The sequence below is a fragment of the Rhipicephalus sanguineus genome, chromosome 4 (assembly GCF_013339695.2).
Source record: "Rhipicephalus sanguineus isolate Rsan-2018 chromosome 4, BIME_Rsan_1.4, whole genome shotgun sequence".
NCBI lineage: Eukaryota > Metazoa > Arthropoda > Arachnida > Ixodida > Ixodidae > Rhipicephalus > Rhipicephalus sanguineus.
In genome coordinates, this window is record NC_051179.1 from 203219699 (window position 1) to 203232695 (window position 12997).

Consider the following 12997-nt stretch of genomic DNA (forward strand, 5'->3'; position numbering starts at 1 on the left):
TGGAGCGAGACACGCGCGCCCAGAGCCTTTTAATTGCGTGTGCACTGGACCGTAACACGCGCGCCCAGAGCCTTTTAATTGCGTGTGCACTGGACCGTAACACGCGCGCCGCGCGCACCCACAAGAGGCCTCTTAATTGTGTGTGCACTGGAGCGAGACACGCGCGCCCGGCATCCCCCAATGGGCCCCTTAATTGTGTGTGCACTCGAACACGAAGCCAGCGAGCGAGCAGCCAAGGCGACATAATTACACCGCCGAGGACGAAGCAATTACCCCCCGACGCGGAAGTGTTTCGAAGGTTTAAACGTCTCCTTGACAGGGCCTCTTTCCCATGCATGCCCTACATAGAAACGCATATAAGCGCACCCCGAACTAGCTTCACTTTGCAGACGCCCACAACCCTTCCTGCTAGAGCGGCTGCCACATTCGGTAAGTTCACGATTTATATTGAATCTACTTATACTGATTTTGCGGCATTTTTTCAGAAAGAAATGTCGAAGAGAAATCGCGAAGAGGATAATGAAGATGAGGTACCGCTGCACTATATTCTAGAAGTATTCTTTGCTGACGATGAGTATATATCCAGGGACAAGCTACAGAGTTTGCTGATTCAAGCATCGAAAATAATTCCAGCCAGTCTAATGAGACCATGGAGGAGTCTCAGACAACTTATAGAAGCGTGGACACTGTTTCAAGAGCAGACAATGAACAACCAGGAACATCACGAGGAAGAGTTACAGAAAATATACAATCCCCTCCGCTGTGGGCACTGCAACTACAAGACATTCCAAAGAGAAGAAGAATTGTGCACGATGTCTTTCCCGCCAGAAATGACAGAGAAGCTCAGGACATTTGTCTTGAAATTATTAAACGATTCGAACTCGGATCAACACAATACGCAGTCACAGCAATCTCTGTACACACTGACGGAACCAGCATCCCACACGTCCACGTCATTCACGACTGTAGCTGGAGCAACGGAAGCTGCAGATGTGTTGCATTCAGTGGCTTCGCTAGAAGACCAAACCGCTCGTCTATTTGGTCTACAAACGCAACCGCTTGGGACTTCTTCCATCTTATCCAGTATTTGTATAGCCACCCCCGAGTCCTGGAATACTTTAAAGTGGGAAGAGCAGATTGGGCTGCTGACTGTAGAGCTCAAGATATGGGACAACGCGGGCATTCGGGACACGAATCCTCAAGAGTTTTGGAAATACTGTACACGCAACCTGCGTGTGCAACTCCATGCAACGACGCAAGCGGAAGTTCTGCAAGCAATCCAAACGATCATTCGCTATGCGCACGAGAGGGTAACCAAGCAAAAGCCAGAAAACGTCAAAAGAGAGCAGCGGAAGAACCCCTCTATGACTGGCTCAGGGAGAACCCAGTATCGCCACTAACCAACACCGTGAGAACACCAAAGTGGCTGTCCGATCCCCACATGAGATTTATTAGACTCGATGACAAGCACTTGCAAAGGGCCATTCAAGTCTTCAATGACGAAATGTGTACCTATACAACATTGGACTTTATCGAAATGTATAAAAATACTCAGCCACTGTTCGATGCTCCCCACGGTGATTTAAGTTCTTTTTATATGACTGTGGAGGACTCGTATAAAGCCGTCATCGAACTGCTAAACTTTCAATTCGATGAAAACCAAAATGAAATTTCCGACTTTGTAAACAACCTCTATATGCTCGTTGAAAAAATTGTGCCCAAAAAAAACTGCATGGAAGTGGTGTCTCCTCCGAGTGCTGGCAAAAACTTTTTCTTTGACGCTGTGCTTTCTTTTTATATAAACAGAGGAACTATCCGTAACTTTAACCGCTTCTCTAACTTTCCCCTTCAAGACACAGTGGGTCGACGTATACTCTTGTGGAATGAGCCCAACTGCGAATCTGCTGCCTTTGACACAGTGAAAAAGATCTTCGGTGGTGATGTAGACTCTGTTGCTGTGAAATACTCTCCCGACCAGACCATCACAAGAACGCCCGTCATTGTGCTGTCCAACAACGAGGTCTTTCCTAACGACGAAGCCTTCAATCACCGCATGTGGAGATACAAGTGGAAGGCTTGTCCCTTCCTTAAACGTCACGACAAGAAAGTGCACCCCATGTCTTTGATACACTTGTATGACAACTTTGTACTCGATGCAGACTACACTCTTGCAAGGCAACAAATAAACGTCCTCTCGTAGACCTTTTACATCCTGAGTACTTGGTCAATGCTTCGCATTCATCTACTACAACAGCAGCAGCACACAAAATTAGCAGGGTTAGGTTAGGTTAGGTTAGGTTAGGTTAGGTTAGGTTAGGTTAGGTTAGGTTAGGTTAGGTTAGGTTAGGTCTCTCATTAAATAGAGGCGTTGTGGGGGGCCATCTCTTTGCTGTTTCATTCACACTTGCAGCAGCTGTTGTAGTCGCTCACCGCTACCGTATGTTCTTATGAAAGCAGGACGATGCCACTCTTTCCAGGGCACCGGTACTTGGGACCAGGCAACCGGCTGCACAACGGAGAGCCCGTAGACGAGGACGACCGCATTGCAAGGCGCCACGACGAGGCTTATTCCCGTGCCCAAAGTGACGCCGACGTGTTTGCTGCGGACCGCCAATACACCAAGGAGTTTTTCAAAGACTTTGTGAGCACAGGCAACTGGCACTCTGCATTGGGAGCTGTCGGTCTTGGTACAAAAAATCTCGTGGAGGAAAAGGTGCTAGGACGCAGTCTTTATGGAATGCCACCAGCCGGATGGAAACGTGGTAATCAGGACCAGCCAGGACCATCATCAGCAAAACGTCAACAACACGATACAACAGACGGCGGTGACGAAGAAATGTCCGAGACGGCGGCGGACGCCCCCTCTGCCCCCCCGGCAGGAGGAGCAGGTATTGGAAGTAACCATCCGAATACATCCGAGCACGTTAGACCCCAGTAGCTTTTGGCCAATTCTGCATGGTGCTCTATGCTGAATGGAACTATGGTTTGTGGTTTCATCGCGTTGTGTGCGGTCCACAGCAAACACGTCGGCGTCACTTTGGGCACGGGAATAAGCCTCGTCGTGGCGCCTTGCAATGCGGTCGTCCTCGTCTACGGGCTCTCCGTTGTGCAGCCGGTTGCCTGGTCCCAAGTACCGGTGCCCTGGAAAGAGTGGCATCGTCCTGCTTTCATAAGAACATACGGTAGCGGTGAGCGACTACAACAGCTGCTGCAAGTGTGAATGAAACAGCAAAGAGATGGCCCCCCACAACGCCTCTATTTAATGAGAGACCTAACCTAACCTAACCTAACCTAACCTAACCCAACCCAACCCAACCCAACCCAACCCAACCCAACCCAACCCAACCCAACCCAACCTAACCTAACCTAACCTAACCTAACCTAACCCAACCCAACCCAACCCAACCCAACCTAACCTAACCTAACCTAACCTAACCTAACCTAACCCAACCCAACCCAACCCAACCACCCAACCCAACCCAACCCAACCCAACCTAACCTAACCTAACCTAACCCAACCCAACCCAATCCAACCCAACCTAACCTAACCTCACCTAACCTAACCTAACCCAACCCAACCCAACCTAACCTAACCTAACCTAACCTAACCTAACTCTGCTAATTTTGTGTGCTGGTAGTAGATGAATGCGAAGCATTGACCAAGTACTCAGGATGTAAAAGGTTTACGAGAGGACGTTTATTTGTTGCCTTGCAAGATACATGCTGCATCGAGTACAAAGTTGTCATACAAGTGTATCAAAGACATGGGGTGCACTTTCTTGTCGTGACGTTTAAGGAAGGGACAAGCCTTCCACTTGTATCTCCACATGCGGTGATTGAAGGCTTCGTCGTTAGGAAAGACCTCGTTGTTGGACAGCACAATGACGGGCGTTCTTGTGATGGTCTGGTCGGGAGAGTATTTCACAGTGTGGCATGCTTTTCTTCTTCTTCTGGCACGACGCACTTGGGACATAAACTAGTAGTGGGTAGTCTGCTGTGGAGAAAGAAGAAGTAGTTGAAACAATGGCGGAGATACAATAATAAACCGCGCTGTGTTTTCGGAACCGCGTTTCAGTGTGCTATATTTATTGGTGACCCGGACTACGAACGCGACCTTCCATGGAGCAGCGTGAGCATCTCGACGGCCTCAGCCCTGGTACCGCTGCCACTGCACCTGGCCATGTACCCTCTTCCGGCGTTGTTGGAGGTACTACTACCATAACGCTACCACAGCTGTGGCTTGCCGATCCCTCCTTATGGTTCATTCAAGTCGAGAACAAGTTCCGCATTCATCGCATCACGTCAGAAGTTCGCAAGCATGAGCTCCTCGTTGAAGCGTTGCCGCCACAGGCAATGGCCGAAATACGCGACATCCTCGTGGGCCCGCCTGGTGACACTCCATATACGACAGTCAAACAGGCTCTTCTTCACCGACTCGTTCCGCCTAAGCATCGGCGCATTCAGCAACTTCTGTGCAACGAAGAGCTCGGGGACCGCCGTCCCACACAGTTTCTACGTCACCTGCAGCACCTGCTTGGGGACCAGCCGGACGGCTTAGAAACATCCATACTACGTGAGTTGTTTCTACAGCGTCTTCCACCTACCGTGCGAATGGCTCTTGTCCCAGCACAGGATAAGACGCTGTCGGAGCTGGCAGAAATGGCCGATGACATGATGGACGTTGCTCCGGCAGTCATAAACGCTGCCCACACCTCTCCGATTTCTGAAGCAGATTCCCTTCGAGAAACGGTAAAAGATCTCGCAGCTGAAGTCGCTAACTTGCGTCTGCAATTGCTGAGCATTCATAACTTAAATGACCATCCTCGTCCACACCGACCATCTCTCACGTCGCCTGCTCCGCAACGGCCCCTCCACCAGCCCGAGCACCGTTTTTCACCGCAGAACACATGCTACTATCACCGGCGTTTTCGTGCCGCGGCTCGCAGATGTGTGCCACCCTGCTCATGGCGCATGGGAAACGCTCCGGCCGATCGTCAGTAACAGCGGCGGGCGATCAAGGCCAAGCATCAAGCCGCCTCTTCCACATCACCGACAGAACCACAGGTCTTCGCTTGCTGGTGGACACTGGAGCAGAAGTCAGCATAATTCCAGCGTCCAAAACTGACCAGCGTCTCCGCGAGAAGTCTACTCCTTTACAAGCGATCAATTCTTCGGTCATCGCAACTTACGGACAGAAGTCTCTGACCCTTGATCTCGGTCTCAAAAGGAAACTGCAGTGGTTATTTTGGATAGCAGACGTACGCTACGCAATCTTAGGCGCCGATTTCTTAAGGCATTTTCATCTGCTCGTGGATATGAACCGCTGTCGCCTGGTGGATAGCTATACCGGCTTATCGGTCAATCGTTTTCTGTCACGCGCTACGGCCCTAAACCCCACTTTCGTGAAACCGCCTACGTCACCATATACAGCTCTGCTCAACGAGTTTCCGGAGATTACAACGCAGTCTCCAATGGATAAGACCCCCAAGCACACTGTGACCCACTGCATCGTAACCACAGGCCCACCGGTTCACTGCCGCCCTCGCCGACTTGGCCCTGATAAACTTCGCATTGCTCGCAACGAGTTTGAGCATATGTTACAGCTGCAGATCATTCGTCCGTCATCAAGCTCGTGGTCGTCGGCGCTACACATGGTTCCCAAGAAGAACAATGACTGGCGGCCCTGTGGTGATTATCGGGCTCTCAATGCAGTCACCGTTCCAGATCGATACCCGTTACCCAATATTCAGGACTGTACTGCCTTTTTAACCGGCACAACGGTATACTCGAAGATTGATCTCGTGAAAGCTTATCACCAGATCCCCGTTGAGCCTTCTGACATTCCCAAAACTGCAATAATTACCCCATTTGGGCTCTATGAGTATTTACGAATGCCCTTCGGTTTGAGAAACGCAGCTCAGACATTTCAGCGTTTTATAGACGAAGTCACAAGAGGCTTGCCGTTTTGTTTCGCCTATATCGACGATCTTCTCGTTGCCAGCAAGGACGCTGAAACGCACAAGGCACATCTACGTGAGCTTTTCACTCGACTGCGTGATTACGACCTTGTCATCAATGTAGAAAAGTGTCAGTTTGGAGTCTCGGAGATAGCATTCCTCGGACATCAGATCACTAAAGATGGCATCACTCCTCTACCTGACAAGGTTCAAGCTATCCTCGAGTACCCGCCTCCCACGTCCATACGTAGTCTGCGACGTTTTCTCGGACTCGTCAATTTTTATCGCCGCTTCATCCCTTCATGCTCTACACTGCTGCAGCCTCTGGAAGCACTACTCTCGAATTCGCAAGCCGAGTCAGCCGCACTTCCCTGGGACACGGTCGCGGATCAAGCTTTTTCCGCCGTTAAGACCAAACTCGCCCAGGCCACCCTCCTGCATCACCCTTCACCAACTGCTCCCACTAGCCTCATGGTGGACGCTTCTTCAGAAGCAGTTGGAGCCGCTCTTCATCAATGGATCAATGGTGCATGGGCTCCAATTTCCTTCTTCTCCCGCAAGTTACGCGACACTGAGCGCCGATACAGTACTTTCGGACGGGAGCTCCTCGCAGCCTACCTTGCGGTGAAGCATTTCAGGTACTTCCTTGAAGGGCGACAATTTGCCATTCTTACCGACCACAAGCCACTTGTTTCGGCTTTACGTTCCTGCAGTGCCACGCACACTCCTAGAGAACTTCGGCACCTTGCTTTCATTGCCGAATTCACCACAGACATACGTTATGTAAAAGGCAGTTTTAACAGTGCAGCGGACGCTCTCAGTCGTATTACCATCAATGCCACGACAGGCACCACCGACCTTTCATTGTCTTCGCTCGCGGAGGCACAGGCGTAAGAGCTACGCAACACCTGGTCACTGAACGCTATGTCTGGCCGCGCATACGCGCTAACATTCGTGACTGGGTTCGCACTTGCACAGCGTGTCAGCGTATCAAGGTACAACGGCACACCAAGCCTCCATGGGGAAAATTCCCTCTCCCTGATGCACGTTTCGACACCATTCATTTGGACATTGTCGGGCCTTTACCTCCATGTCGGGGAAATACGTATTTGCTTACGTGTATTGACAGGTACACTAGGTGGCCTGAAGCAGCTCCAATGCCTGACATCACGGCAGAAACAGTTGCTCGTACCTTTCTTGCTACCTGGATTAGCCGTTTCGGTGTACCATCAACGGTGACTACCGATCGAGGCAGACAGTTTGAGTCAGCGCTTTTCACCTCTGTCACATCTCTACTGGGTTGTGCGCGTATTCGCACAACTGCGTATCATCCAGCATCAAATGGCTTAGTGGAGAGACTCCACCGTCATCTAAAAGCAGCACTCGCCTCGCAGCCTCACGCCGAAGATTGGGTATCACACCTCCCTATCGTGCTTCTCGGCCTGCGTTCAACACTTCGGCCAGAACTTGCCTGCTCTGTAGCCGAGATGGTTTATGGCTGCACACTCCGTTTGCCTGGTGACCTCGTCAGCCCCGTTACTACGCAGAGTGTTTCGGATCCATCTTCTTTCGTCCAGCGTCTGCGGGTCTTCATGCAAAACTTGCGCCCATCACCAACTTCAGCTCATACTAAGAACGACGTTTTTCTGCCGGCAAACCTACAGACATCTTCACACGTTTTTGTTCGTGTCGATGCGTCTCGCCGTGCTCTTCAGCCTCGCTATGACGGTCCTTTCCCAGTCATCAAGCGTTCTGAACATCATTTTACAATCCTGCGTAATGGGCATGAAGACACAGTCAGCATTGAAAGGATCAAGCCGGCACCCATTCTGACAAGCTCAGTCTGACCATTTTTTTTCTTCAAGTGCCCACGGCCACTTGTCTGCAGGGGGGGCCTATCTGTGGCATACTTTTCTTCTTCCTCTGGCACGACGCACTTGGGACATAAACTAGTAGTGGGTAGTCTGCTGTGGAGAAAGAAGAAGTAGTTGAAACAATGGCGGAGATACAATAATAAACCGCGCTGTGTTTTCGGAACCGCGTTTCAGTGTGCTATAACAGCAACAGAGTCTACATCACCACCGAAGATCTTTTTCACTGTGTCAAAGGCAGCAGATTCGCAGTTGGGCTCATTCCACAAGAGTATACGTCGACCCACTGTGTCTTGAAGGGGAAAGTTAGAGAAGCGGTTAAAGTTACGGATAGTTCCTCTGTTTATATAAAAAGAAAGCACAGCGTCAAAGAAAAAGTTTTTTCCAGCACTCGGGGGAGACACCACTTCGATGCAGTTTTTTTTGGGCACAATTTTTTCAACGAGCATATAGAGGTTGTTTACAAAGTCGGAAATTTCATTTTGGTTTTCATCGAATTGAAAGTTTAGCAGTTCGATGACGGCTTTATACGAGTCCTCCACAGTCATATAAAAAGAACTTAAATCACCGTGGGGAGCATCGAACAGTGGCTGAGTATTTTTATACATTTCGATAAAGTCCAATGTTGTATAGGTACACATTTCGTCATTGAAGACTTGAATGGCCCTTTGCAAGTACTTGTCATCGAGTCTAATAAATCTCATGTGGGGATCGGACAGCCACTTTGGTGTTCTCACGATGTTGGTTAGTGGCGATACTGGGTTCTCCCTGAGCCAGTCATAGAGGGGTTCTTCCGCTGCTCTCTTTTGACGTTTTCTGGCTTTTGCTTGGTTACTCTCTCGTGCGCATAGCGAATGATCGTTTGGATTGCTTGCCGAACTTCCGCTTGCGTCGTTGCATGGAGTTGCACACGCAGGTTGCGTGTACAGTATTTCCAAAACTCTTGAGGATTCGTGTCCCGAATGCCTGCGTTGTCCCATATCTTGAGCTCTACAGTCAGCAGCCCAATCTGCTCTTCCCACTTTAAAGTATACCAGGACTCGGGGGTGGCTATACAAATACTGGATAAGATGGAAGAAGTCCCAAGCGGTTGCGTTTGTAGAACAAATAGACGAGCGGTTTGGTCTTCTAGCGAAGCCACTGAATGCAACACATCTGCAGCTTCCGTTGCTCCAGCTACAGTCGTGAATGACGTGGATGTGTGGGATGCTGGTTCCGTCAGTGTGTACAGAGATTGCTGTGACTGCGTATTGTGTTGATCCGAGTTCGAATCGTTTAATAATTTCAAGACAAATGTCCTGAGCTTCTCGGTCGTTTCTGGCGGGAAAGACATCGTGCACAATTCTTCTTCTCTTTGGAATGTCTTGTAGTTGCAGTGCCCACAGCGGAGGGGATTGTATATTTTCTGTAACTCTTCCTCGTGATGTTCCTGGTTGTTCATTGTCTGCTCTTGAAACAGTGTCCACGCTTCTCGAACACGGCTTCGTGGACAGCGTCGAGCGTTGATAACTGTCCCTGCCGGTCAAACCCGAATACATCAAAACAAGACAAGAAGTGGGCGTGGCAATATACAAACAGCCGAGCGGCAAGCGCATGTGCACTGCACGTACCTTACAGTCACAGCTGCGTTACAGTTGTTATGATTATGCTTGTCCGTTATGACGGAGAACACACGTATAAAGGCGTTTATTGACGGCACTAGTCGACGAAGCACAACGGCGACAGTCAAGACAGAGCGCGGACTCTGAGCGCGAGGAGCGTGCTGTCAGAGAAGAGCGTGCTGTCAGAGAAGGGGACGACCCACTAGAGAGCGCCCGAGAGGGCGACCCATTACATGGACTTCCAACGCTTCGCTACAATTACCCCGGGTACGAAAAAGGGAGCCGCCTGGCGACCTAACTGCTTGTCACTATGAGCGAGTCATGATAGGGATTGTAGCGAAGCGTTGGAAGTCCATGTAATGGGTCGCCCTCTCGGGCGCTCTCTAGTGGGTCGTCCCCTTCTCTGACAGCACGCTCTTCTCTGACAGCACGCTCCTCGCGCTCAGAGTCCGCGCTCTGTCTTGACTGTCGCCGTTGTGCTTGGGCAGCAGTTTGGAAGAGAGGCCAGGTGCAGTGGTAGGGACTGAGAGCCATACGAGTGCTCCAGGGCGGAACGTGGGCGCAGAAGTGGTGGTGTCACCGCGAATGCTCTTTTGCCGCTCTTGGTCATGCGTAGTAAACGTCTTGGCAAGCTCCCGACACTCCTCAGCAAGTCTGGCTGTGGCAGAAATAGGCGCACACTCAGACGGATCCGGCTTGTATGGAAGGATTGTGTCGATTGTGTGCGACGGGTGTCTGCCGTACAATAAGAAAAAGGGGGAGAAACCAGTAGTGCTCTGAGGGGCGGTATTATAGGCGTAGGTGACGAAAGGCAGAATGGCATCCCAATTGGTGTGATCGGCGGCGACGTACATCGAGAGCATGTCGCCGAGCGTGCGGTTAAAGCATTCGGTGAGGCCATTCGTCTGCGGGTGGTAAGCAGTAGTTTTCCGGTGAACAACGTTGCACTCTTTCAGGATGGCTTCGACGACTTCCGACAAGAAGACACGACCTCGATCACTGAGCAGCTCCTGGGGTGGACCGTGGCGCAGCATGAATCGGTGCAGCAGGAAGGAAGCAACATCGCGCGCTGTAGCCGCTGGGAGGGCGGCAGTTTCGGCGTATCGCGTAAGGTGGTCAACAGCGACGATGGCCCAGCGATTACCAGCCGACGTTAGAGGAAGTGGTCCATACAAGTCTATGCCAACGCGCCCGAACGGACGGTCAGGGCAAGGCAGAGGTTGCAGAACTGCCGGCGACAGGTGCGTTGATGTTTTGCGGCGCTGACAATCGATGCAGGAGCGAACGAACTTCTGCACGTAGCGGTACATCCCTCGCCAAAAGTACCGTTGGCGAATGCGGTGGTAGGTTTTCGATACCCCAGAGTGTGCGCACTGCGGATCAGAGTGGAACGATTCGCATATATCAGAACGCAGACTGCGGGGTATTACGAGTAGCCACTGGCGGCCGTCGCCGTAATTGCGTCGGTGGAGGAGGTCGTCGCGAACGGCGAAATGGTGGGCTTGACGACGCAACGCGCGAGTGGATGGTGTTGCCGATGGATCAGTCAGCAAGTCTATCAATGAGGCGATCCAGTGATCCTTGCGCTGTTCAGTAGCGATGGTGTGAATGTCGATAGAAGAAACGGCATTGTGAGACACTGAGCTATGGGTATTGTCGTCAGGCAAGGGGGAGCGCGAGAGTGCGTCGGCGTCAGCATGCTGGCGTCCATTGCGGTACAGCACGCGGATATCGTAGTCCTGTAGGCGAAGTGCCCAGCGGGCGAGGCGACCTGAGGGATCCTTCAGTGACGACAACCAGCATAGTGCATGATGGTCGGTGATCACATCAAATGGGCGACCATACAAATAAGGTCGGAATTTCGTAAGGGCCCAGATGATCGCCAGGCATTCCTTTTCGGTGACGGTGTAATTCGCCTCGGCTTTAGTAAGCGTACGACTTGCATACGCCACGACATATTCAGGGAACCCTGGTTTGCGCTGCGCAAGGACAGCGCCAAGGCCAACACCACTAGCGTCTGTGTGTACCTCTGTAGGAGCCGTGGGGTCGTAGTGGCGTAGTATGGGAGGCGACGTCAACAAACGGCGGAGCTTTTCGAAAGCGTCGTCGCACTCGGATGACCATGAATGGAGGGGCCCGTTACTTCCGAGGAGCTTCGTCAGAGGCGATATGATAGTCGCGAAATTTCGAATGAAGCGCCGAAAGTAGGAACACAGTCCTACGAAACTGCGCAGTTCTTTGACGGACGTAGGTTTCGGGAACTCGGTCACGGCGCGAAGTTTGCCTGGATCGGGGAGAATTCCGTCCTTGGACACGACGTAGCCGAGGATTGTCAGCTGCCGGGCTGCAAATCGGCACTTCTTTAGGTTTAGTTGCAGACCGGCGTCGCTCAAACGCGTCAAAACATGCCGTAGGCGTTGAAGATGGGTGGAAAAGTCCGGAGCAAAAACGACGACGTCGTCGAGGTAGCACAAGCACGTGTGCCATTTCAGGTTGCGCAGAACGGTATCCATCATGCGCTCAAAGGTGGCGGGCGCATTACACAGCCCAAACGGCATGACGTTGAATTCGTACAGGCCGTCGGGCGTGACAAAGGCGGTCTTCGGTCGAGCGTCGTCAGCCATAGGTACTTGCCAGTACCCTGAGCGCAAATCGAGAGATGAAAAGAATTCAGCGCCTTGCAGGCTGTCAATCGCATCATCTATTCGCGGCAGTGGATACACGTCCTTACGAGTGATCTTGTTGAGTCGTCTGTAGTCGACACAGAACCGCACAGAACCGTCCTTCTTCGCAACAAGAACGACAGGAGACGCCCAGGGGCTGTTGGAGGGTCGAATAACATCGCGTCGAAGCATGTCGTCGACTTGCTCGGTGATTACACGGCGTTCTGTGGGAGATACGCGATATGGACGTTGCCGCAGTGGCAGGTGGGCGCCAGTATCGATGCCGTGCGTAACGGCCGAGGTGCGGCCGAGAGGCGTTTGAGCGACATCGAAAGAAGAGCGAAATTCTTCCAACAGGTCCAGAAGCTGGGAACGCTGGACCTGCGTAAGGTTGTCAGCTATGGTGGAACCAAACACGTCAGCGGGTGATGAACCAGACATCGAAACAGCACTGAGCGTACTGGAACTGCGGCCGTGCGTGTCATCGGGTTCGTCCATAACTTGTGCGTCTTCGAGGGGTTCCACGCTGCCGAGACATTCCCCTCGCACCAACGTAACACTGTACAGGGAGGGGTTGATTACAAAAATAGAGGTGCTTCCCTGAGTGATTTGAACGGTCGCGAAAGGCACCAGCAAGCCTTTCCTCGTGCAAATACGGTCATATGGCGAGAGGAGTGCAACGGTGTCGGATAGACTGGCGCAGTAGACGGACACCGCCGTTGACGAGTTTGCAGGCAATTTGATGTCGTCTTTGACGAGTACCTTGCTCGCAGCCGATAGACTGTCTTCCGGCGTCAAATTAGAGAATGGTGACAGCTCTATTTCGGCTGGTGCGCAATGAATGACGGCGTCGTGGCGGGAGAGAAAATCCCATCCGAGGATGACGTCGTGAGAGCAGGCAGGAA

General features: G+C 51.6%; 2 protein-coding genes across 2 annotated transcripts; one reads left to right on the forward strand and one right to left on the reverse strand.

The window, feature by feature from the left end:
• Nucleotides 1-329: 329 nt before the first annotated feature.
• LOC119391994 (uncharacterized) lies at nt 330-2200 on the forward strand. The gene has a single exon (XM_037659630.2). It carries the CDS (start codon nt 650-652, stop codon nt 2198-2200), a length of 1551 nt encoding a protein of 516 aa, XP_037515558.1. The 5' UTR covers nt 330-649.
• A 5801-nt stretch (nt 2201-8001) lies between these two features.
• LOC119391995 (uncharacterized) lies at nt 8002-9177 on the reverse strand. Its single transcript, XM_037659631.2, has one exon. It carries the CDS (start codon nt 8806-8808, stop codon nt 8002-8004), a length of 807 nt encoding a protein of 268 aa, XP_037515559.1. The 5' UTR covers nt 8809-9177.
• Between the last annotated feature and the right edge of the window lie 3820 nt (nt 9178-12997).

Bases quoted from the DNA above. Each gene is read 5' to 3' on its own strand.
- LOC119391994 (XM_037659630.2), top strand. From the start codon at position 650: ATGGAGGAGTCTCAGACAACTTATAGAAGCGTGGACACTGTTTCAAGA.
- LOC119391995 (XM_037659631.2), bottom strand. From the start codon at position 8,808: ATGGGACAACGCAGGCATTCGGGACACGAATCCTCAAGAGTTTTGGAA.